At 39.9% G+C, this 27,515-nt stretch overlaps 1 protein-coding gene across 3 annotated transcripts in view; it reads left to right on the top strand.

Moving 5' to 3' along the window:
• The window catches only part of nup98 (nucleoporin 98 and 96 precursor), a 46,139-nt gene that overhangs the window by 8,562 nt on the left and 10,062 nt on the right, over positions 1 to 27,515 (top strand). The window contains exons 3-21 of one of the 3 annotated variants that reach the window (XM_020048276.2): positions 4,416 to 4,514; positions 5,177 to 5,224; positions 6,118 to 6,300; positions 8,208 to 8,356; positions 9,438 to 9,545; positions 9,657 to 9,843; positions 9,937 to 10,112; positions 16,701 to 16,844; positions 16,972 to 17,104; positions 20,671 to 20,763; positions 20,916 to 21,056; positions 21,333 to 21,654; positions 22,605 to 22,724; positions 23,737 to 23,920; positions 24,003 to 24,204; positions 24,296 to 24,434; positions 24,729 to 24,906; positions 24,988 to 25,143; positions 26,244 to 26,471. In XM_020048276.2, coding sequence (XP_019903835.2) covers positions 4,416 to 4,514; positions 5,177 to 5,224; positions 6,118 to 6,300; positions 8,208 to 8,356; positions 9,438 to 9,545; positions 9,657 to 9,843; positions 9,937 to 10,112; positions 16,701 to 16,844; positions 16,972 to 17,104; positions 20,671 to 20,763; positions 20,916 to 21,056; positions 21,333 to 21,654; positions 22,605 to 22,724; positions 23,737 to 23,920; positions 24,003 to 24,204; positions 24,296 to 24,434; positions 24,729 to 24,906; positions 24,988 to 25,143; positions 26,244 to 26,471 — 2,990 coding nt within the window. Of the gene's footprint in view, positions 1 to 4,415; positions 4,515 to 5,176; positions 5,225 to 6,117; positions 6,301 to 8,207; positions 8,357 to 9,437; positions 9,546 to 9,656; positions 9,844 to 9,936; positions 10,113 to 16,700; positions 16,845 to 16,968; positions 17,105 to 20,670; positions 20,764 to 20,915; positions 21,057 to 21,332; positions 21,655 to 22,604; positions 22,725 to 23,736; positions 23,921 to 24,002; positions 24,205 to 24,295; positions 24,435 to 24,728; positions 24,907 to 24,987; positions 25,144 to 26,243; positions 26,472 to 27,515 lie in introns of all 3 variants that reach the window. The other 2 variants (XM_020048275.2, XM_010866062.3) reach the window with 2 other exon arrangements.

Genomic DNA, 27,515 nt, shown 5'->3' with positions numbered 1-27,515 from the left:
AGTTCATGAATCATTTCTGCCTTTATTGCAAATATTTTGATGTCTGCTGTGTATCAAGTAGCCTACCAATCCCTGGTTTGTTCTGGGTCATGCAAATTTACAAAGCCTACTGTGCTGTATTTGACTGAATAACCAATTTTTTATTATATACTTTTTTGCACTCAGTCTGCAATAAATTACCCCATTAATCTTATAATGTGTGTGAATCAGTGGCAGAAAGTAGCTCTGGTATGTATGGTCCTTGACCTTAGGATACAGACTCGGGATGGGCATGGTTAGTAAGAATAACCCAAGTTAAGGTAGTACTCGAGTACTTTTGTGTGTTCGGTTTTGTCCCATAATTATTTTGCATTTGTTTTTTTGTTGTTGAAATGAATACAACCCTGTTTCCTTTACAAGTTGGGGAGCTGTGTAAAATGCTAATTAAAACAATGCAATGATGTGCAAATCATTTATTCCTATAAACAGTTGAAAATAGTACAAAGACAACATTTCAAGTGGTATTATAGGGTATGGTGTCACCAGCCCCCAACATGCAAAAAATTCCCTCGAAATAAGCTCAAATGTTTGTGTTCCGTTTGTGCATTAAAATGTTTCGTTCATGCGTCAAAATATATTCCCAAAATGCCCAATTAATTGCATGCAAACAATAATTCTCACTTAACAACCACCTGGAAAATTACAATAAACTCAATGCACAATCAGAAAGTGTGAATAATGTATATAGATCAAACAAAAGTGTTGCCGTACATTTGTTATAGATTCTGTTATTTCAATAATGTTTAAAGCACATAGTGTTTGCAGACAATGGTTTTCAGAAGTGTTCCTGAGCTCATGCAATGATGTCCACTACAGGATCGTGTCTGTTTTTAATGCAGTGGTGCCTGAAGGCCCAAAGATCATGGCCATCCAATACTGGTTTTTGGCCTTGTTCTTTGTATATGAAGATTTGTGTTCACTGAATCTTTTAATGATATTATTTACTGTAGATGAGATTCCCAGATTTCTTGCAATTTTACGTTGCGAAACGTTATTGTAAAATTCTTGCTCTATTTGTCTGCGCATCAATTCTCCAATTGGTGAACTCTTCCGCATCCTCACTTCTGATAGACCCATCCTCTCTGGAATGATCTTTTAATACCCAGTCATGTTACTAACCTGTTTCCAATTGACCTAATTAGTTGTGATATTCCACCTGGGTTTGTTTTAACGTCACAACCTTTCCAGTCTTTTGTTGCCTCTGTCCCACTTATTTGAAAATTCGCAGTGGGTATATATTTTTCAAGGAGCAATTTTCTGTGTACTTTTTTTAAAATTGAATATAGGGTTTAAATAATTTGCTCATCATTGCACTCGGTTCTTTACATTTAAAATAGCGTCCCAACTTTTTTGGAAACGGTTGTAGTTCTGTAAATCATTTTTCTTAATACTAATAATTCTAATCTAGAATTTCTATATGCGGTAATATAGGTCCACATTTACGAAAATGTTTCTAATTAATTTTTATGGCATGCTTTCCTTGACAAGTGTTTTTGTTAACAATCGTCAGTCAGAGCCCTAGGGGTGTGGTGGCCTCATCAGTATATTTGTGGTCTAATGTTAGCAAGTGGATGAAGGTAAACTAATTCAAGGGAAGATGTAATATATTATGGGAAATAATTGTTACTTATGGAAATTGTTTGGCTACAAAACGCCATGTGAAGTTAGGCTGTGGAATCAAAAGGCTGTTGGGTGTGCTTAAAACGGTGCGTTAAGCAAATAGTTTATAGCTGGCTAGCTTAGCTATCTAGCTTCTCTACATTACTCCATTCAATTATCTCAATGTTATGCATTGATACATTTTGGCTTCCAGTTCTGTAGCCAAGCTTTTCTTGCACAAATGGCCATTGAGCCAACGTTAGATTAGAACGACCCCCACTCATTTGCGGCTATCTAGTAGCATCCATGTTCTATTAGGTAGTTGTAAAAAATTTAAGTATTTCGGTTATCCGAATACTATTCGATTAATGACAATTGCTATTCTGATAATATTGTTATGTCCAGTGACGTAATCGCCTGTAATTGAATGTCTAATATATAAAATACAGAAGCAGCACAAACACAAATTTTAATGGCACAAAGCGAAACACAAACAAATCAGACTATTTTGATTGATTTTTGAATGGTGTTGGGAGGCTGTGACTGCATAAAATATTATTTAATATCTATAAAATGATAGCTGCACAAAACGAAAGATTTTAACTGCACAAACCAGCACAAACGTTTGAGCCTATTTTGTCAAAGTTTTGTGTTGGATGGCGGGCCACCTTCACACAGGTGACTGGTAGATGAAAAATTCACCAGGCAAGGATTTTTACCTGCCAAAAATAATAAATTGCCTTTTTGTCTCTCATACATCAATTTCAATGCATTTCCAATGACAAATTAGTTGTTTCTGCTTTTATCTTTGGCATAGTCACACACAGAACAACTCGTCGCCTCAGCATCATACTGTAGCCAGCCTTTTGAAACTATTATGTATTGCAATAATGTCATCCCTTTACACCAGTCTTGCTTCCTTGTCAACTTTCTTAACATTATTTGACAAAACCTTCTGAAAATCATTCTCTAGTAATAACCTAAGTACTCCCCTTCAATTAACCATTCTCTGCAACTGTTCATGAATCACCTCCCAGATTTGACAATCCCTCTCCAAAGGTAATGAGCAAAAGCTAATTAACAACATAAAAAAACTGAATTCTCTACATTAACTTTAACCATTTCTGTGTACTCCACCTTATATTCTTTACCTTATATAATGTATGTAAATAGTAATTTGTTATATTTTGTAGTTTTTCCCTTGAAAATTTACACAATGTACACTACACATCCCAGACATATTTTGAAAGTAAAATAGGAAAATCAGATGTCCTATTCTTGCTGACAAATGTATATAATGTTTAACGGCGGGCTTATTTTAAAGGCACAAATACGAAAACCGGAAGTCTTATGCCCGTTCCAGTTACCTCGGAAGTTGGAACTCTGCACTGGGAATGACATCACACCCGACTTAACCCAATTTGATCGCGTTCCAGTGTCCAGAGTTGAAAAACAAGATGGATGCCCCCATTAAAGCCTTTGTGGTGCTTGCCCTTTCGGGAATATATACAGTGTGTAGAAAAATGTTTTGACCGCTTTTTAATCAGCCATTCCGTAACCGATAACAGCTTGTGCATCAATAACTCACAGCCCTGCTGTGCAAGCAAGAGTTTTTAGTGTCTCTTCATGGCGGAGCTGACTGTCTTTTTCTGCGTTTTGTAGAAACTGCATAACATCATCCACTCTTGCGTTTCTGAGATGGCATTAATGACCACGTTGGTGTGGAAGATGTGCTGGATGCAGGGCAGTGTCAGCTATAGCAGTCACACTGCTGTAATGGCCTAGTGTCTACTAAAAACATCACACCATGATAGAGATCTTATTTCAGTCATTAATTTACTATATAGATAGATTTATAGACTTGCTCTACATGTTCGAAAGTCAATCAAAGCTGCTTGGTCAGTCAAAGCTTGGGTTGTTGCTCAGACGATGGCCTCCTTTATATGAATGTGACAGCCACTTGCTGACAGCTCAACACAGATGTGCGTTTGCACTGACACAGCCCGTTTCTTTTCTGTGCCCTCACTCGCAAGTTTGATACAACTTAGCTATTAGCATTACAATAGGAGGGAAACATTGGGTACAAACATTGGCTCGCCACTGTGGCGGATATCCTTCTCAGATTTAGTTGCCAAACGTAAAATCTACCTGCATTTGGCGCTTGGCGGGTGTTCATTTTGGACACTGGTAGGCTCCCATATCTATATGTTTTGACTTGGAAATGTTCCCATTTCTAATGTGTCCGGCTTTAGAAAACATTTGTCCGACCGAAATGTTTGGCTATGTGCTTAAAATCTGACATTTTGGTGTACTGTCGTGTTCCAGGGATCTCTCTTGACTTTCTGATGTTAATGGTGCTCTCCTGCTGTCATTTAAGTGAGGCTTGCAATGTTCAAGCATAGTGCTCCTTGTTTGTCATTGCGCATGTTTCATTGTTACAATCCCAGCTGATTTAATGTCAACTGACAAAACACATGGGGTTGACCAAAAAACTGTCCTGTTAACAATAGCATATGTTGGACTGCCCAGCCTAACTATTTATTATTATTTACAATATTATTATTATTAGTGCTGTTAAATTTTTGTGTCACAGGCAAGCATTAATGAGTCCTAACAAGGTGAATACCAGTTCCCTGTATTTGATGTTTACCCAGACAACTTAAGTACCTTTTTAAGGATTTGCACTTGCCTCATCGTCTTCAGCTTAGCCTTCACTTTCAAATCAATTTAAATTGTTGTGGATTATAAGAGGGGTGGTGTTGACCCTGTGTTTGCAGACACTGGCTTTGGGGCTGCAACAGGTGGTTTCGGGGCCTCTGCGTTTGGGGCGACCAACAACTCTGGAGGACTCTTTGGGGCAACACAAAATAAACCAGGTTTGTCACATCTCCCTAAAGCTGACTTTAACACACGTTACGCTCGCAGTAACCACCTAGTCCTGTCGGTTATCAGAACTTTTCTATTTTAGTTAACTTCCTGTAGTATGGGGCGGCCATACAGTAGTTCCTTTCCTTTGGTCAGCTGCGGCCCAATAGGAATGTGGTTTCTGCCACTTCATACTGGGTTTAGGTCTAGGCCAGTATTCTCCAATACTGTGGTTTTGGAGTTGACTCTGCTGCCATCTGAGTTTTCAGGGCAGCCATGTACATTGGAATGTATTGCCACAGGAAAAAAAGCATTTGGTATAAGGTATTTCGTGTAACTTTTGCATAAGCACTGAAAAACAAGTTTCCATTGTAAAATTTCCTACTGGCATATTTACACCATAGCTTCAGGAGGTTTTTCATATGTCAATAAGATGGCACCGAATTATGTACAATGTACATAAGAGTATGTGCTGTGACGTCTGCCTGAACAGTGAACCTGCATGATCACACTGCCACTCGCAATATACAAAGAGAGGTGACTATGTGCTCTATACGTTATTCAATACACAATGGTGAGTGTTTTCTGTGCCCGCTGTGATGCTGCTACTGTCTGCTGTGGTGGTTGAATATGTGTGTCTAACCCCACCTGTAATGCTTTACTCTCTCAAAAGTGGTGACAGCCAATCCTCAGCAAATCCACACTGGTGCAGGTAGAGGAGGTAAGCATGGGCTGCAGCGCGCTCACACACAATCCGCTCTTAAACCGGCGGCTGTGCACACACAAAGGCTGCACACCCACAGTCCCTCTTACTGTTGAGGGGCTTATGTGCATCCAAAATATATCTATGATATGTAGAATTTCTATTGGAGCAAAGCCACAGTCCGCTTTCTGCACTTAAAGGGAGTGTGATCATGTAGATGGGTGGCACTGGGTATGGCCCTATGGTCTGTTTGTATGTGAGAATAAGAGGTGTTTGTGCTTTGAGGGTTGACAACTAGGTGGGGTTGGCAGGATGAAGTTATCCATGTTTTGAGGCTATTTGTGATTATTAGAGTGTAGAGGGATACTTGGGCATTTTTGCCAATTTTCTAGTACCCAACGTCAGACTAATTCATGTCAGATAGTATTTGTCCATCTGTGTGCAAGATGGTTGTAGGTACCATTTGATTAGCTCAGCACAATTATTATAGAAACAAGAAATGCAGCCTAGGAGAGTGCCAGTTTTGAATCTTGCAACCATGACTAAAGATTATCTACCCTGCCCGAAGGCATTTCAAGCTATTAATTAGCTTCACTGATTATTTTTTATTTATTTTTTGTCACTAGTATTAAAGATTTATAGTGGTTGTTCTAAGCTATCCAAATTGTATCTACAACTTTGCTTTTAGGCAAATGGTTTCCATGAATTTGTCTGACTTCCCCAAATACTGAAGTATCAGTTTAAACATTTGTCTGTCCTGGCATTATTTAGATCACCAATGTATAACTTCTTCTAGAGGAACCCTCAGGGAACATGAAACCATTGGCTCAGGCCATAAAATTATCCTGTGGGGTTCCCCTACGATTTATAGGAACGTTTATGTGAGTTTTGATGTGGTGTGTTCCCTCCAGGTGGCCTGTTTGGTTCCAGTACGTTCAGCCAACCTGTGACATCGTCTACCAGTAGCAGCTTTGGGTTTGGTGCAGCCAGCGGCACGTCCACCAGCTTGTTTGGCAGCACCAACACCGGTGGTGGTGGACTCTTCTCCCAGCAGAGCAATGCCTTTGGAGCCGCCAAACCAGCTTCTTTTGGCAGTCAGTTTCTCTTTTGAGTATAGCATGGATATTTTTTAAATAGGTGTACCATATAGGTTTGCCTTGTAAATAAAGTTGCAATGGCCACATTTGAAGTCTAATGTGACTAAAACCTGATTTCTGACTAAAATTTGACTATAATCAATTTCTAAATGTTATTTTTTGGTATGATAGTTGCATCTGGATATTACTGCATTATATAGGCATTTCACTGTTTGGACAGTGGAATTCTATCAGTGGATAGAGCACATTTTGTATATGGCCTACCCATTTTAAGGGGACCATAAGTGGTGTCACTGCAAGTCAAGCTGGCCCACATGATGCTTATAACTGAGAATAAATCGATCAAAGACAAGGCCAAAATATTGTGCATGCCAAAATCAACTGTTAGCACTCCAAGGGGTAGGCGCAGGTGTCAAAAACTACCATACACAAGATGCTTCAGATGATACAGCACAATATGTAAACCCCTACAAAGCTTCCACAACAGAAAGTCCTTGTTACATTTAGCTAAATAGTACCTAAAAGAGCCTGTAGAGTTGTGGAACACAGTCTTATGGACAGATGAGACAAACATGTACGAGTGTGATGGGAGGAGGAGTGTGGACAAAGGAACTGCCCATCATTTTAATTAGGCTCCCTCATCTACATGGAAGAGGTGGTTGTATGGTTGCATCTGATCCTGGCTCCTAAATTGATCAGCTGAATACTAACGTGTGCAGATACAACCAAATGCATCTGAAGTCATTGGATGGTGTTTCATCATGCAGCAGGACAATTGCTCTTAACTGGAGTTCTTCACGGGCCCAAAAAGTTGGATCCGTTCTGAAAGAAACTTTTCCGGCTGATCCAATTTGTGTAAATTAAAATAAAAAAATGTAGGCCACTTCCTAATGGGTCTGAAGAAAAACTGATCTGTTTCAAAAAGACATTGTGCACTGCAGCAGTTGTCTAATAGGAATAAAACCACACCTTTTCAGATATTTGTAAACTTTATTAATGATGATAAATTTGGTAAAATCAAATTAACTGGCCAATTATAGTAATTAATAATTAAAGAACAAAAGGAACATTTTAAGTTTGAAAATGCTAGCTTCACATTATACACGAACCAAACAGTTGGCCTGGCTTAAATAGTGCAGTTTTACTACAGGGAAACTATGTAATGATATAATGAAACACAACAGTGTACTCTTCTAGGTTTCTTCTTACATCTGTGAAAAAGGCCTTGCCCTCCATTTTCCATCAATCTACAATAAATTGTACCTTTTTTCTCTCCAGCAGCAGCCAGTTGCACATGGTGATCATGTGCATATAATTTTAGTTTCAACTGACTGAATGTTTTAAGATTAACTGGATATCTTATTTAATATCTTATTTAAGGTAACAACAGCCGGATCCAAACAGTCCAGTCGCTAACTATAATATTATTAAACCCGAGGCCTGTTGCAATTACGTCAGAAAAAAGTAATCCGATCTGCTCTGGTCCCCGACTTTTGGGTCTGATGGACCCAATGAAGACCTCCACTCCAAACACTGCCATGGCTGCCAAAGAGTTTTTGGGGAAACCAGACAGAAGGCACAAATACCCCAAAACAAGCCAGAACTAAATATGGCCAATGTACTGCCAGATACAACTCTTTCGGATGTGTTTTGGTTCCCAGAAAATCGTATAGTTTAACTATTTGTAATATTTTTCATTGATTTGGTGTACAATGAAATTGAGTAATACTGTACATTGTCAAGTCTTTTCTATATTGGTTGTGTTCGTATTATTTTGTAAATTGCTCTTAACCTTTCAGAAGAATTTCAGGTCGGTTATGAACCAATGTATGTGTTTCTTGGTCAGGCCAAATGGTCTGCATCACTGATATCATTCTGAGTTGTAACATGTATGTTATTTTTAGCTTTTGGCACAAGCACTGCCAGCAGTGGGGGGCTGTTCGGGGCAACCAACACAAACTCCAACCCCTTTGGAGGAGCATCTGCCTCCCTGTTTGGTGCTTCAGGATTCACCCAACAGGCCGCCCAGCCAGGCACCACCGTAAAGTTCAATGTGAGTTTGGCCTGATCTTAGCTATCTTACAACACCAGGGCCAAATTGCTGAACTGAATTCTGTAATGAAGTGCATTTTATATTTTCCTGAATATACTGTAGTTATTCTGTTAGCTTATTCTGTCATCATCCTGAAGCGCTCAGGTGTTTGTCGGTAATAAAGAAAGGCCGAAATACTACTGGGCCGAACAGAATTTATTTTGGCCTAGGTTTCTTTTTAGCAATGCAAGTCATTAACTTATGCTTTAGAATTGCATTGCATTGTATTTATTGCATGAATTTCTTTGTTAGACATTCTGAATGGTTTTTAGTTATCAAAATCTCTCAAAATTGGACATTCAGGGTCAGTGGGTAGCCTAGTATTTGGGGCATCTGACCAGTAATCAAAGGTTGCTAGATTGAGTCCCCAAGCTGGCAAGATTAAACATATTTTCCTGTGCAAGGCTGCAATGAATGTTCTGTCATTATTACCTGATTTATTTTGTAAAGGACGCTTTCCCTTTAAGATAAATGCATTCCTAATTAATTTGATTGGTTTTGGCATTTAGCTGACCGAAAAGAATGGTGTTGCAGTTTTCTTTCCTAATACTATTAACGGTTTCCAGTGTATTGCAGGGATTTGTTTGCTATTGGTATTTAACTTTTTATTTTTATTTCCATAAAATAAACTTAGCCAGTTGATGTTTTTGAGAACTCCTTTTGCTCTGTAAAGCTCATTACAGCCTCCTGTTCAAGTGCCTGTTGTTTTAACATGTCGCTTGCAGAAGCATTGTCATTGCTTAAATAAACAACCAGGTTTTAGTTTAAACATTTTTACTGTCTATTTTAGGTTCCAAATAATACAGGTTAAATAGGCCAGAGTTGAAACAGTGGGTCTTGATGGTTGAATTGAGATATTTACAGAGGAACATATTTGTTGAACATGTCAAATCATTGTGTTCTTTTGAAAATCACTGACCCTTACTCTAAGCCTTTATTACAATTGCAGTCAACCCACCAAAGCATTGCAATTATTTATCTACTCCTTGGCCTTGCATCCAACATTTGTGTCCTAATGAATGTTGTCTTCTGTCCTACTCAGCCTCCGACAGGAAGTGACACTATGGTCAAAGGGGGTGTAACCACGAGCATCAACACCAAGCACCAGTGCATCACGGCCATGAAGGAGTATGAGAACAAATCACTGGAGGTCACTTATGCTATTACTTTCACCTGCTTTCTTGCAGATTGGTGAAAATTGAAGAGACAGTTTCAGATTATACATTGTCTCAACCCACTCTTCTGTATATTGTCCATGTAGGAACTGAGGTTGGAGGACTACCAGGCAGGGAGGAAGGGACCCAGTAACCCTATGGCTGCACCAACTGGTGGTCTGTTTGGGGCTGCAACTGCAGCCACCCCTAGTACAGGGGCTGCAGGGCTGTTTGGATCTTCTGCCACCAACACAGGTTTCTCTTTTGGCCAGGCCAAAACTTCCTTTGGCACCAGTAAGTCACTCAGGCCCATAGACTGAAACAAAAATGTATGTTAAATGTTAATTTACGTAGTTTTAATTCCGGGTTCTTCCCTACTGATGCTAGGTTCAGGTGGCTTTGGTGCTGCTACAGGCAGTCTATTTGGTCAGCAGCAACCTCAGCAGGCCCAGCCGGTAGCCGGTCTGTTTAAGCCCTTTGGCCAGGCCACGACTGCCCCCAACACAGGCTTCTCCTTTGGCCACACCAGCACCATGGGCCAGCCTCAACAAACCAGTGCCATGGTGAGTCCTAGGGGTGGGTAACGTAGCCAAACAATAGAAGTATTCTTCCAGATGTAAGGAATTTGCCGGTAACGAGAATTATCTGATTATGTAACATTATCTTAGAGTTGGGTAATAAAAAAATTAAAAATAAATCTTGTTTGGAGAAATCCTGAATTTGGCTTCATTAATCTATGCATTTTGTCTTTGGAGATGTTAAATGATTGGGAGTTTGACTGTTAATTAAACTTACACTCTCAGGCTGCTCTTGAACATCAAGTGATCGCACGCTTGTTTGGTTAGGCGGGGGACAACCTTTTTTCATAGTAGCTCTGCGGCTAACCTTGTGCTTAAAGAGAGAAATAGATCATGCCAGGCAGATTTATGAATACTTGTTTATAACTGATAATTGGATGCAGGTTGAAATAATGAATGCAGATAATGTATTATTGATTGTGATGATACTCACATTTATATGACAACATACACTGATGTTTTGTTGAAAAGACTCTTGAGCAACTGACTCAATTCAGTTTTATCATTCATTTAAACTACTGTTTAGTTCATTCAAAAGGCTGGCAGCAGAGTTAAAAAATATCACAGACTGTTTTTTTATATACAGCTCCAGAAAAAATGTAGACCACTGCACCTTTTTCTTTCCTTTCCAAAAAAGTAGAAAAAAGGAAGGTTTTGAGTGAGGAACAGAAGGGTTAAAATTAAGAGGCCACTGCAAATTGAACGCGTCTGTTCCTCATTTAAAGTCTTCCTTTTCGATTTTTTTGGAAAGGAAAGAAAAAGGTGCAGTGGTCTCTTAATTGTTTCCAGAGCTGTATTGTTATTGAATTGCACTTTTCTGGAACATCTTGCACTATTTTGAAAGACAAGTCAGAACCTTAGCTAATTTGCAATTATTTCATTATTCATATTTTGTTTAAGAAAGTGAAAAGCTATTTGTTTTGGTTATTTGTACTTGTTAGATCAATTTAATTTTATATATCAAATACATTTTAGTTTTTGTCCTGGTTGTCCGTGTTAAACATTTAATCTTAAGTAATCCTCAATGTTACACAATCTAGAGGGTTCCCTGTGTGTTTCATAGCTTTCATTGTCAGAGGTTCTCTTTATAACCAATAATAGGTTTGTAATTACAGCTATATCCAAATCAAATGGGGGCCCTTTGAATCGAGTTTGAGTGCCCATACCCAGCCCTACTTATGTCTTTCACACAGGGTGGAATGCTGAGCCCTCAATTGTCTGATTCAGGTGTCAGTCAAGACAGGGTTGTTTGTTGACCCTGCTGATACATTTTCAAATCGGCGCTTTCCCTGTTTTCCCAGTGAAGTGCTTACACATGGATGTAGCCCCTTAAACCAGGCCTGGCTTGTCGCTGGGCCTGGGGAATACCGACAGTGAGGGGAAACAATATTTTATGTTTTTGTACGTTTGCCCACTGACAAAGAAATGATCAGTCTATCTTTTTGATGGTAGGTTTATTTGAACAGTGAGAGACAGAATAACAACAGAAAAGCATGCATGAAAACAATTTATAAATTAATTTGCATTTTAACCCTTGGTAGGGGCTATGGGGCTTTTGGCCGGATTTTACTACTGGGACATTTTGGGTCCTAGATTCATTTCTGTAACAGATACAACCTATTATGATGTATCCTGGTAATACCAACCCCTCTGGCTACAATAAAAACACATAAAAACAGACTTCTGGGTCACTATTTATAAAACTCATCTGTTTGAAAGGCAAAAAAATTGTTTTCGGAAAACATTTCTGCCATTCAACATCAAGGTTTTTTTTTAAAGCATTGAGATTTTGTGTCAATGGTATTTCCTCATACTTTCTTGCCTTTACTATCAAATTACACTAATTGGGTTGAAAATAATGAAATAATTATATAATAGAAGGTAAAATATATAGGCGCCCCCAAAAAATTTGGTTCTTCAACCTAGAAATGAAACATTATAAAGCAATAAAACAGTTCCTTTAGGTGTAATGACACAAAACGGCCAGCAGGTGGCAGCACTAGATCGCTAGTTACGTTTGGACTTATATATTTTATAAACTCAGAAAAATTACCAACTTCTTCCCAAAAACTCAAGAACATCCCCATACTATTTTGACTAAATATTTATTTTTATATCTTATATATAATACAAATGATGTTTTATGGTTCAAAACATCATATATAGTGATGTACACGCTTGTAATATTTATTCTGGTGTACATATGAGCCTTTCTAAGATGCATTGACAATGTCGTTGCCTGGTGAAAAGTTCTCATAACAACCCAAACTATACAACTATACAACCCATATTATACACGGACAACCCCAATTATACACGGAACGCTTCAGGAAAGTGGCTACAAATAATATACCATTGGAATCGGACGATTATGGCGAATCTATTTATGCAAATGAGCACTGTCCGCGGTATCGCGGATGTCGACTATGGATGGTTAATGAGTTAAGTATTTGACCCCTCTGCAAAACATGACTTAGTACTTGGTGGCAAAACCCTTGTTGGCAATCAGAGGTCATAGACATTTCTTGTAGATTGGCCACCAGGTTTGCACACATCTCAGGAGGGATTTTGTCCCACTCTTTGCAGATCTTCTCCAAGTCATTAAGGTTTCGAGGCTGATGTTTGGCAACTCGAACCTTCAGCTCCCTTGACAGGTTTTCTATGGGATTAAGGTCTGGAGACTGGCTAGGCCACTCCAAGACCTAAATGTGCATCTTCTTGAGCTACTCCTTTGTTGCCTTGTTTGTGTGTTTTGGGTCATTGTCATGCTGGAATACCCATCCATGACCCATTTTCAATTCCCTGGCTGAGGGAAGGAGGTTCTCACCCAAGATTTTACTTTACATGGCCCCATCCATCGTCCCTTTGATGCAATGTTGTCCTGTCCCCTTAGCAGAAAAATACCCCCAAAGCACAATGTTTACACTTCCCATGTTTGACGGTGGGGATGGTGTTCTAGGGATCATAGGTAGCATTACTCCTCCTCCAAACACGGCGAGTTTAGTTAAAACTACTATTGATCTATGAAATTTGGGAGAGGGAGCACTTCGCAGCCACGCAAAAACCGTAAGATGCATGCTACCTGTATGAAGCCTAGAGGAGCATCATACAGGTACAGGATCATAATTGTACATTACACCGATCAGCCATAACATTATGACCAACTGCCTAATATTGTGTAGGTTCCCCTTTTCCCCCATTACAGCCATGACCCGTCAAGGCATGGACTCGACCTCTGAAGGTGTGCTGTGGTATCTGGCACCAAGACGTTAGCAGCCGATCCTTTTAAGTCCTGTAAGTTGCGAGGTGGGGCCTCCATGGATCAGAATTGTGTCAGGCACATCCCACAGATGCCTGGTTGGATTGAGATCTGGGGAATATGGAGGCCAAGTCAACACCTTGAGCTCTTTGTTGTGTTCCTCAAACCATTCCTGAACCATTTTTGCTTTGTGGCGGTGCGCATTATCCTGCTGAAAGAGACCAATGCCATCAGGGAATACCATTGAGCTACAGTAGCTCGTCTGTTGGATTGGATCACACGGGCCAGCCTTCGCTCCCCATGTGCATCAATGAGCCTTGGTCGCCCATGTTGCCTGTTGCCCTGTTGCCTGTTCACCGCTTTTCCTTTCTTGGATCACTTTTGATAGGTACTGACAACTGCAGGCCAGGGACACCCCACACGTGCTGCTGTTTTGGAGATCCTCTGACCCAGTCTTCTAGCAATCATAATTTGGCCCTTGTCAAAGTCGCTCAGATTCTTACGCGTGCCCATTTTTCATGTTTCTACCACATCACCTTAGCGGACAATGTTCACTTGCTGCCTAATATATCCCAACCTTTGACAGGTGCCATGATAACGAGATTCACTGATATTCACTTCATCTGTCAGTGGACATAATGGTTTGGAAAACGGTCCATCGGTCAAACTTAGTTTTGTACTGAAAACGTCTGTGAACTAGTAAATAAAGTTCACAAATTGATGGGTTTAAAATACTTTAGGCTGGTGTCTGCTCAGTGCTTTGCACAAAGGCTGTTTGTTTTTCCATTCATTATCGGTCATGGAAATTCAGCTTTTTAGTCAGTGAAAGTCAGGGAATTTAACAATTAACTTATAGTGGGAACCCTGTATTCATTTCTTTCTCCAAACACATTGGTGTCAATATTTTGTTTACAAACTATTAACCTGTTTATCAACATTTAGCTATTTATGTTACAAATGCTACCTATTTGTCATCTGTACATTAATTTCTCACTAGCAAACAATTTCTCCCCATTTCTTCATTTTTCTCAGGTTTCGTCTTTCTCACTTATCCATATAATAAAACAATCTGTAATCCGCTATAACTTTGCAATAATATGGTTTATTTGTATAGCGTTGTTTAGAAAATAAACTGTTTTTAAGTAAATGCTGATATTTACATATTTGGCAAAGCCTACCTATTTTTATTTTTTTTAACCCTTATATATATTTTTTTATTCTCAAAATGTAAACAGCTGACTCTGGAAGTAGCAATTATGAAAGTACCCAGTAGCCTAGCATTATTTGCATGTTTATTTAACTCCTGAAAGTCTTTACATTTCTGGAATGGCTTGAAATGGCTTTGTACGTTTTAACAATATTTGTGTAAACATCGTAAAATATACCTTCTCAAAACATTTACTGTATTCACATTAGGTGTGAGAACAAATAGTCAAATTGTTGACATTTTAACAAGGATGGCATTTATCGACAGTTAATTTTCGAAAGTTACAAAAAAAGCTGTACTACCGATAGAATCACTTGGTGGCAGTAATGCCGGGTAATTTCTTATAGACTAAACAAATCTGGCTAACAGTCAAGTACAATAAATGATCACAGCTAGCAAAAGCATAACTGTGCATTGCGGCTACATCTGAAATGGTTTTATTTGACTGCGGGCCTGATGGTCAACAGACTACGTAAGCCAACTCATCTACTCCCGGAGTATGTGGACATGCAAATTTTTCTAGACAAGAATAAATTAACATAGACATTGCCTAATGATTCTTAAAATGTTTACGATTTTGCAGATTCTGTTTGGTTTTTGTTCAATCATTTTATATATTCCTATTAAGTCCTTCCAAGAATATTGTTTTATTCACTGGAACTGGGATGTGTCAGTAGATTTTTGATTTAATGCACACTAATGTTACCCCGTTAGTTTCATTTTGCACTATATAGACTAAGTGTTACGTTTAGTTTTTTTGTCAAGGCCAGAAAACACTGACGTTAGCTAATGTAAGGCAATTAATGCATATCGCTTTGCTAGTTCATGTGTTGACAGTGCATGTCTTTCGACGACGTTTATAGTTCAAAGCAATTTTAATTGATGGGGAGCTTGTAACAATTATTTGAAATGAATCACTTATAAAATACTAACGACTTGACATTATGCATTAGCCTATTTGCTGCTGTTATGGTATTTCCGAATCGGAATGTCTTTTGAGTAAAAGTATATCTAGTTTTCTAATTGTTTATACTAAAACGTTATTGCGTTTAACAAAAATTTTTCAATAAAACTTTTAATTGATTGCATAACATTACAATTTACATTCATTCTTTTCATTTATTACCTCTTTTTGGCACGAGTGGATGTGGTCAAATATTAGACGACAAAAGCTGACGAATTATCGATAGTGAAAATATTTGTCATGCACATCCCTAATTCACATGTATGTTGTCATTTATTAGAAACCAGAAATGGGGTATGCTGTCATACTTTTTTAAATTTAATTCAGTAACAAAGCGGCCTCAACTTTTCAGCATTCTAAACTTGTAGTGCAATTCCGAGTTTTTCTATCGGTTGTATCCAATTGCAACCATCTACTGTGTTATAAACAGATATGATTACAGATGTGTTACTGACAAAATCGGCGCTTCCTTAGTAATTACACTTGCGTGATTAAACATTAGCTCCTCACACCTTGACCATCTTTTAGATTCAGCTGCTTGTTAATGCAAATAGCCAATCGTGTGACTGCCAATCAATATAAATGCAACTCATGTATCCAGTCGCTATTTCTGGTGCTATGGCGGCCCTTTTGTTAATGCATTTTTTTTTTACCACACAACTTAAAGCACTCACGTAAACCGAACTAATCTATATGGCAATAAGTTTGTACCAAATATTTATATTATCAATTTCTATCAGGTAATTGTTGCAGCCCTAGACTCTAGTGAACATATAACCAATTCTGTTGAACCATACACTGAATGCAGATATCAAGTTTAAAACACTGCTTTCACTTCAGGATGATTTAATTCAAGCAATTCATTTAAAAATAAGATTTTCATTGCTCCACTTACCAGTAGGCTACAGTGCACAGTCTGTGGCTGCCAATGCTGTGCTTGGTCTGATACCGTTAAAAGGGATTTGTTGTCCAGATGTGAACAGCAGGCATTCTTTGTAAACTGCTATGGCAGGGTTTATAACCAAATCAGTAGGTTCTGACTTAATCTAATATTAAGTCAGAACCTACTTAGATAACGTACTAATGTATGAATGTTGTACCATTCCCATTGAGAAACATTCTGTCTCTGTGACTCTAATTCAGGGAGGTCTGTTTGGTGCCACAGCAGCGTCCCAGGCAGGTGGTCTGTTTGGAAACACAGCGCAGACCACACCAGCTACAGGCTTTGGGACAGGCACAGGACTGTTTGGACAAACCAACACGGCTTTTGGCAATGTTGGCACACAGGTACTAACAGACTGAGATCCTAACAGACTGCCTTTACATGACTCCCTTTACAAGATGTTAGGGAGCTATAGCGATGGTGTGATGGCTATTTATTAATATGTTCTGTCTGTACCTCTGTTCTTAGCAGAGCTTGTTTGGTAATAAGACCGCAGGGTTTGGTGCAACCACCACCAGTGCCCCGTCCTTCGGCACCGGAACTGGCCTTTTTGGTAGCAAACCTGCCCTGACCCTTGGAACTGGCACGAACACATCTAACTTTGGTGAGTTAATCCTGTCCTTATGTAAATGCACTTGTAAAAATACATTCCAAAGAATATTTAAAGCCAATTGAAGAGAAGGATAAAAAGTATGCTTGTGGTACTTAAATGTAAATAATCCTTTAAAATCTAAAACAAATCAAGAATATATGTAAATGGGTCTGTTATCTTTCCTATTGCAATGGAATTGGTATTAAAAACATTAGGTAGAATTTTGCGTATTCTACCTAATGTCACATTGCTTATAAATGGCAGTTCGTCCATTTTCTTTCAACTGGACGAATCTATTTACTCAATGAACATTGTATCAACCAAAGCTTCTGCTAGTGAACCTTCCACCATGAAAGCTGTCAGACAGTTGCACAGAAGAGTGAAATAAATCAGTTTTTTGGACATTTCCTCTGAATCAAGGTACCTCCAAAATGATTGCAACCATTGAAAATGAGCAAAAAATTTAATTAAGCACAGGTGACTGTACTTTCTATCAAAAATCTGTGGGGGAAACCTTTTTATTATACTCTATTTTATAATATAACATACATTACTTGATAGTATGTGAACCCAGTTCCACTCCGTTTCTTCATTCCAACCCTCAAATCAGGAAATCATTTAGTACTGGGACACCAGGTGGGTGCATTTAATGAGGTATAACAGAAAACCACCAGGCTCTGGACCTCCTAGGGTAAGATTTCCAACTTTGTTTAGAGGAATTTAACCATGTAGTACAAAAACTAAATTTTAAAAAGGAATTTGTGTAGAAGTGTACCCTGAGTTGCATTGGTCTAATCAAGTAGGTAAGTTGAACAGGTGGGTAAATAAATGGGTACAGAAGGAACCAATCAAATGATGGATCTGTTGGATAGAGCTTGGTTGGGACTACGACAGAGACAAGAAACCTGGGGCCGTATTCCCAAAACATTTTGTCTTACCACAAGGAGGACTCCTAAACAGCACAAAGTTCCTAGCTAAGAGTTTCTTCTTAATACCATTCACAAAGAGGCTAAGACCAACTATTACTAAGGAATGGGGAGAAATCTTAAGCTAGGAGAGGACTGGGTTGACCCCTTGGCCATGGATGATGTCATGTTCCACAAACAAGCCTACTTACTATGACCACTGTGATTGGCTGGTAGGAGAGGAGTCTGTCAGTGAATTAATCATAACATGACAAGATTGTTCTACAATATTGTTGTCATATTGAAATGAAGATAAAATAAAAATGTAGGGTAAGTGTCACTGATTAAACATGACTAGTCAAGATATGTTCAGCTAATTGTCAGCCTCTTACATGTTTGTCTGCTCGTAAAGAAATGCATGTTCATCTTTTGATGAATGAGGAAAATTATTTGTCGGTCAATATGGAGAGGGCATTTATTGTTTGATGTAAAATTGAAATAACAGATGACAGATTTATGTAGTTATCTGCGCTGCATAGCTGCATTTTCCCTGTGGCCAAGTGGTGTAGAGTTGTCACAACCTTGCAATCATTTATTAACCCTTCTATTGTGTCCGAAAGGGGTATACACCTATTTGGTCAAATTTGATGCATGTTTGAATTAATTAACAAGCACTGAAAAGAAAACACTTCATCATCCAATTAAATATCTAATCTGCTAAGTAACTTCTTTTTGATGGATGGAAAAAATTTACCACTGCACGTTATACTTTCCTTTCCAAAAAAGTTGAGAAGGAAGGTTTTGAGTGAGGAACAGAAGGGTTCAAATTAAGATACCACTGCAAATCGAACGCTTCTGTTCCTCGCTGAAAACTTTCCTTTTCAACCTTTTTGGGAAAAAAAGAAAAAGGTGCAGGGTCTCAATTTTTCTTGGGGTGCACAATTAGGCAAATTGTAATTCCTCAAGATTTATTTTATTGTTGAACTAACACAATTCAAAATATAATTGAACCTGAATGTTTAACAAAGGAAAAGTGAGTTTTCATCTTTCTCAGGGAAAACATAAGAGTGCAGAAATATTAGACAACAATTGGTGTGCAAAACAATTAGGCAACTAATTAAAAAAATTATTTCAACTCATGTTTTCTCAAATAAGTAACACAAAATGGCAAACGTTTTTGTCCTTTCAAAAATATTCTGGGACCAATATAACCTCCCTTTTCAATAACAGCCATAAGCCTCCCATCCATGGGGTTTCAGTTTCTTGATCTGTTCAAGATCAGCTTTCTCTAAAGCAGCAACCACAGCCTCCCAAATGCTGTTTAAAGAGGTGTATTGTCATCCCTGACTGTAAATCTCATGTTTGAGAAGGGCCCACAAATTCTCAATAGGATCTATGTCAGGAGAGGAAGGGTGGCAGGTAATTATTCGGGCATCTTTGTGGCCCTTGCTGGTTAACCAAGCAGTGGAGTACTTGGATGCATGTGATGGCGCATTGTCTTGCATGAAGTTCATAGCTTTCTTGAATGCTGAGGTCTTACTTTCTTCAAACTGTGGTAACGGAGGATCTTCCAGAAACTGACAGTATGTTTCGGAGTTGAGTTTCAGTCCATCTTCAACCCAAAAAGGTCCAACTACCTGATCCTTAATGATAGAAGCCCATACCAATACCCCTACTCCACCTGGCTGGTGCCTGACTGAAGTGGTGCCGTGTGTCCATTAGGCATCCATCCACGTGCCCATTCACCTGGTCCATTGAGTCCTTCTCATTTCATCTGTCCATAAAACCTTTGAAAAATCTGTCTTCAGGTATTTCTTTGCCCTGTCTATACTTTACATTTCAAATCTTAAGTGGTGGTCTTCTGTAAACGTTATTGACCTTGGCCACTTGACACCTTGTACACTTCTGGACACTCCAGGTAGGTTGCAGTTCTGGAAAATGGTGGCACTGGAGGATAATGCCAAAACATCAAAGATGTTGTAAAAGGTGACCAGTGGCCACCTTGCTGAAAAGGCTTTGTAATCCATCCCAGTCTCATGGGCATCACTCGTCTTTTTTGAGGGCCTCTGATAGGTTTTTTGGTCTTGACATAATGTGTCACCACACACCCATATGGTTGAGACCAAACCATACAATGTTTGTAAACTTTATGGAAGCCTGGTAATGAACGCATGGGTGATAGATCTGTAGGGAATAAAGTAATTACATAACTTGTTTTCGGTCTGTAAATATATAAAATAAAAGCCACATCCATGCCAATTGGATATTTGGAAAGTTTTGCCGGGAGTTTTTATTTAGAGCAATCCACAAATGTGGAAGCAATACACTGCATTGGCACATGCGTAGTACCCAGTGCTATGGTCAAATGTTACAAAAATTATTTGGACACATACACTAGCTGTACGTTTTGCTTTAACAGAAATCCTGATGTATGGGGGCTTCATAAATTATATATTAGTTAATTAAAGGGTTCATATTCAGCCATAGGGCTGTTTTTGGAAGAATCGGGCTCTACTTAAAGTACTGTATGATGTTTTATGGATGGAAAATGTAAATTCCACTGTCACTAGATTTTATTCCTGAGGGCTCGAATACTATCTTGTACATGCATCCTAATACATTGCACTGTTACTGGTATTGGCTAAGTTAGTGACCTGGTTATGTTCTGTCAAGGTTTTGGACCCACTGCTGCTGGGGGAGGCCTCTTTGGGAACAAGACTGCAGCAGGAGGTCTAGGAACAGGGTTAGGAGCTGGCTTTGGAGCAGGTATGAATGGAACTGATGAGTCCCTGGAATTAATTTGTTTGTGAAATGTTTACATTGTATTTTGTTTACAAGTATTTTGCGGATCATAAATAAACCGCAAATGCATAATATTGAAAACAGGCAGAAACCTATCCAACTGTTTTATTTGTTAGCAGTGGGTACTGGGCCAATGTCTCTATTTGGGAATAACAAGACACTAACTTCAAATCTGGGAACAATGGGAGCATTCGGAAACCAGGGATTCACCACAGGAACCAGCACTCTGGGCTTTGGAGCACCTCAACAACCTGTTGGTAAATATCCCTTCCGTAACTCACTCTTTACAGTCTTGAATATTTGAATATTTTTTTAGCTGACGGATATGATTCCATTACTCAACAATCATCAAGCCTTTGACTAATGGAATCTTCTGGTTTCTCCGAGAGGAGAGGGTTTGGAAGGACTGCCCTAGCCTTGTTTTCTATGACCAAGTCATTACTCTGGCTTTGCGCTGAAGACACTATCTGGATAATAATACACAATGTAATGGAAATCCTTCATCTGTTTAACTTGTCTTTGTCTAATCCCAGCGCTGACGGACCCAAACGCGGCGGCGGCCCAGCAGGCAGTGCTGCAGCAGCAGATCAATGCTTTGGCCTATTCTCCCTTCGGAGACTCCCCCCTCTTCAGAAACCCCCTGTCTGATCCCAAAAAAAAGGAAGAGCGACTTAAGCCCACCAATCCGGCAGCCCAGAAGGCTTTGACGACACCCACTCACTATAAGTTGACGCCACGGCCTGCGACACGTGTGCGCCCCAAAGCTCTGACCTCATCAGGCTCCTCAAAGTCCCAACTGTTTGATGGACTGGATGACGATGAGCCTTCTCTAACCAACGGTGCCTTCATGCCCAGGTACAGGGGTTTCATGTAGTCTTTGCACCCAACTGCTGTAATGATGTCCTGGCTAATTAATATATTCCATTTGGTTATGTGTTTATGGTGAACCACATGGGATGTTAGTACTCTTATTATGCTTTTGTTTGCCCTCAGAACAGATTAATTTGTCTTACCTCATGACCTACTCATGAGTAGATAGAATTTTGGGAAATAGCTAAATGTATTTGTGGAACAGCCACTGCGTCAGTCATGTCACCATAATCTGGTAGAGCCATTGCGCATGCTTTGAAACAATCATGGGGACCTCAGGGAACTTGGGGAATCAATGTCTGATTTTTGTTTTCACTGAATGTCTTATGCATACTGGGACAGAGAATATCTTCCATGCAACTTTCCCCTTGATACTTGAAATAAGTTATTTGTACATAATCTTTAAAAAAGGAATTGTCAATTAATTATTGATTAGTTAGGACGCTACAAAAGTGTATGAGCACCTAAAGGGGAAACCCATTGGAGCAGGGATGGATTTCCCACTGGTCATTCCCCTTTAAATGGACTTAATAATCGCAAAATGTTTCCCTTTTGGCTGTTGTGCCTTATACTTGTCCTGACTGGGAGGTGGTCAAATCGATATAGGACTTTATACAAAGCAAGTTTACGCCCCCCTATGTACATATCTAACCATGCACAGCAGTGGTAGTTCCAGGTTGTGAACTGTAGCCTACCTTTGGAGTCACGAGGGATGTATTTTTTAGAAGCCATGCTACGAGTCATTTATTGGAAACTTCTATTTCATTTGGTTCATAGGAATTCTAGTACTACCAATAATTATGTCATGAACTTAGGTGCTGCTATTTGCTTGTCTCTCTATGATATTGGTATATGGTATGATGTATTTGTTTCTGTATAGATGTTAGCTGATCTGTGGGTGTCTCTACTGTGTTCTTATTGGCGTTGTAAACCAGGAAGAGCATCAAGAAACTGGTGCTGAAGAACCTGAACGGCAGCAGCTTGTACAGCAGCCCGATCAACAGAGACACAGATGACCTGGGCTCTCCACCAGAGTACCCCCTCAATGGACTAAGGTCTCTTTCTCATGCACACACCGCACACAGGGCCAACTCGCACATTGAAAAGGATTAAATAGGCTGGCATATTCACAAGGGCTGCATTTTTCGGACTAAACTAACAACGCCTCAGGTTCTGTGCAAAAAATACAAAATGTAATTGTCACCATGGCTAATTGGCTTTAAAATGAGCGCTAGTCTGACCCATAAGCGGTAACCCGTTACCACTTGGCCAAAAGACAGGAGAAAAGTATTTGCCCTGCACAACCCTACAGGTTGCTATAGTAGAGACGCACCGTTACCAGTGCTACACCAAGGCATACATTTTATATAGCATGTACATTTAGGGATATCCTATACTACTTTTTTTTTTTTGCTTTCTATCTTAATGCCTTGAGCGTCTTGAAGACTTTGATTTCTTTAAACCACCCAGATATCCCACATCCATTGCAACATTACTGTTCTAGGTCTATTTGAACACAACTCTTGTGTGGGGCCAGGATAACTCAATGCATAAATAAAAACTGGTAGATTAGCAATTGAAGCAAAATAGCAAATACCATTGATTCGGTTCCTGGATGGTGTTTGACTGAAACGTTGTATTTTTCCATTAAGTAATAAAACTTGTAATCATCGCCAGTGTGCAAAATTCTTGTTTATCGTTGTTTTTTTCTGCTTGCATCTGGTCATTCCACTACCGGTGTGCGAGTAGATCGTTTTTGATATTGCTTAAGTTTCCCGAAAAACCCCAATGTTAATAAAATCACACAATAATTGCCAGACATTTCCCACCTCTACCTTGTTCCGGTCCTCCTGCCCTTGTCAATTGTGTGTGCCATAGAACTGTAAAGAAAGTATAATCAATTAAAACTACACCTGCTCTTTGCAAGTAGTTGGAATTTCAATTCAAGCCTGAATGATACCATCAATCATGTTAACAATGTTTATTGTTAAAATAAAAAATCTGAAATGACTGTACTTTAAGCCAGTAGTGAATCTACACTCCGCTAACCGTGACTGTCTCCCACAGTGCCAGTGTGGATGAGGACGATGATGTGAGGGAAGTGGTGGAGGCGGGTATAGAGGATGACCTGGAAATCAACAAGTTCTACACTAATCCCATTGCCAAGCCCGTTCCCCAGCCCAGCCTACAAGACACTATCTCAGAGCTGAACGCCCATCGGGTGGGGCATGGGGGTAGGAACGGCCTGGAGGTGAGCCGACAGTCTGATGTGCCAGGCTCGTATGTATTTGGAAGTTTGTGACTAGTTTTGACCTGGTCTCTTATATTTCTAGGTGAGTAGCGAGGATATATCCCTGGGAGAGGACTCCATACAGGAGGAGCGAGAGGAGGTGGAACAGGAGGCGGCCCCACACCCTGCTGGTATTCTTCTGAGCCGTGTGGGCTACTACACCATCCCCGCTATGGACGAGCTGGCTAAGATGGTGGATGAGAATGGAGAGTGTGTGGTGGAGAACTTCACCGTGGGCCGAAGAGGTAACTTCCTGTCATGACTAGTTGTTGCCCACAGCTTGGTGGTGGAAAAAAGTTCGCTAGCTCATTTCGCTGTTTTGTGATTGGCTCTCAGGTTACGGCTCAGTGTTTTTCCATGGTGAGGTGAACGTGACGGGGCTGAACCTGGATGAGATTGTTCACTTCAGACGTAAAGAAGTCATCATCTACCCTGACGACAAGAACAAGCCGCCTGTTGGGGAGGGGCTGAACAGGTCAGTGACATGATGGGACGGAGCAGGGTAACGGACTTCTCTTCAACACTGCATTGTGTACACATTCTCATAGTGGTTGCAGTTGAGGCGTAACTACAATAATCCCCTTTTTATTTCTTCCGCATCTGCAACTGTGTTAGTGCCCATCAGGTTAAGTTTGCCAGGTGGGATGTCTATGCCACCCGTTAGTGGTAAATAAGTGGCCATGAGTAAGGTCAGCGCTAGAAGAATAGCAAAACAAGATTTAGTAGAAATCCCTTCTCCTTTCTCAACGCTTGTCTCTCCATCCTTCAGGCGAGCAGAGGTGACTCTAGATGGGGTGTGGCCTAACGATAAGACCACCTGTACTCAAATAAAAAGCCCTGAGCGCCTGTCTGAGATGAACTACGAGGGCCGCTTGGAGAACGCCTCACGCAAACAGGGCGCACGCTTCCTTGAGTACCGCCCTGAGACGGGCTCCTGGGTGTTTGAGGTACGCATGCCTAGGCACTGTACTTCTGTCTTCATCCTTTTCCCCCCTTCCAGGGTCTAACTCCTCACTGTATGTCTGCAGGTGGCCCATTTCTCCAAATATGGCCTACAGGACTCTGACGAGGATGAGGAGGTCCCTTTAAAAGTGGATCCCAAGAAGCTAAAGACTGCTACAGCAATTCCTTCGGGTCTGCAGAAGCTTCCTCCTTCCCAGCAGCAGGTGGCGCCACAGGCTCAGGTAGATGGAGCAGCACAGTGCGTCCTCCCACACTGACATTCAGACCCAGTGCTTTCTACATCACCTGGAAGGCCAGAGTCCAGATATAGACTTAAATACTTTTTTGTTTTGTTTTTTTTCTGCTAGACTTTTTACCACGTGGGTTCTTCTGCCTATGTCTTTTTTTGCATCAAACCTCATGGGCTTTCAATTGGTTTGAATGGGAGCTGTTTTCAAAGTTCTTACAAAAATTATCGACAAAAAAAAAACAACTGATTATCGACATTTCTTAAAAAGTAGATTGTATATCTAGGTGGGTTTTGTTAATGTACTCTATATTGTTTTGTAATAGGTTTCTTTGCCAGCTCTTTCATGGCTGTCTTTTTAAAGTCCAATACAGTTTTTAGACCAAGAGACTGATAGTGGTATTTCAAAAAACTTCACGTTACCATGTATTTCTTTTAAATACACTTTATTCAGAGGTGTTTTTTTTGTATTCATCTTTTTCAAACAACTATTAAAGAATTTGATGTTTGATTACCTGCTGATTTTGTGCAACTTTACAGGATATATTTATGCAATCAAGGCACAAAAGAATTGTTTCATATGGCCAATATTACATGGCTAAGTGTGGGCAATATTAAATGGCTTATGCTCAACACAACGTGTTTTTGGATAATTTCAACAGGAAAAATAAATGGCTTCCAGCCAATTGGTGTTCAAGGTTTAAACCACCAGTTTATCATTTGAGTGTTCGCTCTTAGCTCTGGTTTAGGGTTTAAGATTTTTCAACTTACTCTTGGGGCATAAATGAGTGAAGCTATCTATGAAATATTGTATTGGATTTGATAATGCTAAGTAATAAACTGATTAAAGATGCAGCGTTTCAGTCTTGTGTGTAGAATATTGTGTGTCTTTTGTGAGTGATGTCCACGATAATCCACACGTCTGTACCATTTGCTGCCCGCTCTGACCTGGAACCAACTGCTTTCTACACAGACTCTTATTTCCATTCACCGCCATGTTTTAGAGAGGATTTTTTTGTATGTGCCTCTTTTTGGTGTGTGTAACCTTACACTCTGTTTCTGGCTGTGGCTGCACTTTCCATGGTTTGTGTCCAGTCCACGGGCGTGCTAGAGCTGCTGAGTCGTGTGTCAGAGGTGGACAGTGACATGGCAGACATTACACAGGACGCTCCTGGGGACAGCTTGCTGGAGGAGGAAGGGGAGAGTTGCGTCGCGGATGAGAAAGGGATTCGGCTGGGAACTGTGACTCCGATGGAGCACAACCCTGTCTCAGCTTCCAGTCAAATCGCCTCCTCTCTGGGGATCAACCCTCACACGTTGCAGGTAACACGTTACTCTCACACACTACCTGCCTGTTCAGGTTAATGGTCAGGTGTCTTGGCCTGTGCATGTTTTACCTTTTATATAACATTTCTGCATCACTTATTGCGTTGTCTTTCCAATAGCAAAAATAATCTTAGTAAAGATAGCATGACGGAACAAGGTGTTTCCTAAATACGTTCTTAACTCTCTGGTCTGAAAGTAGCCTACATTTGGAACAGCCCTCAATATACTTTATGAATATGAAGAAAACATTAAGAGAGCTTTGCGCTGGTATTATGCACCGCATACATTAGATTTGGAACAGTAAAGGCTGGAAAAATCTCAGGAGGGTGTATAGACTAGGAAATGCGGTTGGAGAATGTAGAGCTTTGAGCAAGATGATAAATTCAACAGCTACTTATCTACTCTCGGGGGGGAAATTGCTAGACTTTTTTTTTTTTTTTACCAATAAAACCTGTGCTGCCTTTGTTTTGAATTTCAGAAGACAGCTTGTGTTTCTTAACCAGGCAAAGGGATGTTACCTAGAAGGCTGTTGGTTACTGGTACTAGCTATGTCGAATCAGGAGAGCCGCCTGCGTGATTTGTATGGGTGTAGACTGGGTGAAAGCAGTGCCTGTCTGCCTATAATCATGGCCTGTTTTCCCCGCTGCTCACCGCCTACTGCAGGATGTGTTCGGTGTGTCGGATATCCTTCCCACCGCTGAACAGTACTGAGCTGCATCCAGTGCCTGCTAATACAGTTGTGCTGATCACTGAACCTCAATCTCTCCAAAAGCTTTTGTCTGATCTATTCGTCACATTCTAATTACAAACGTGTGTGTGTTTTAGGGGTGTAACGGTACACAGAAGTCACGGTTTGGTACAATTTGGGTAAAGTGGGGAAAAAAAACATGCATAACATGTATTGAAATTTATTTTGAAGTTATAAACTTTACCACTGCATTTAAAGCATGCAGTAGGTTGGATTTCTTTCCGTAAAAAAACATTTACAGCATTTTGCAATTACTCACATGAACTCTGATTTGTGACACAAAACATTTTCAG

The sequence above is a fragment of the Esox lucius genome, chromosome 7 (assembly GCF_011004845.1).
Source record: "Esox lucius isolate fEsoLuc1 chromosome 7, fEsoLuc1.pri, whole genome shotgun sequence".
Classification (NCBI taxonomy): Eukaryota; Metazoa; Chordata; class Actinopteri; order Esociformes; family Esocidae; genus Esox; species Esox lucius.
This window is presented reverse-complemented; position numbering and strand designations above follow the sequence as displayed.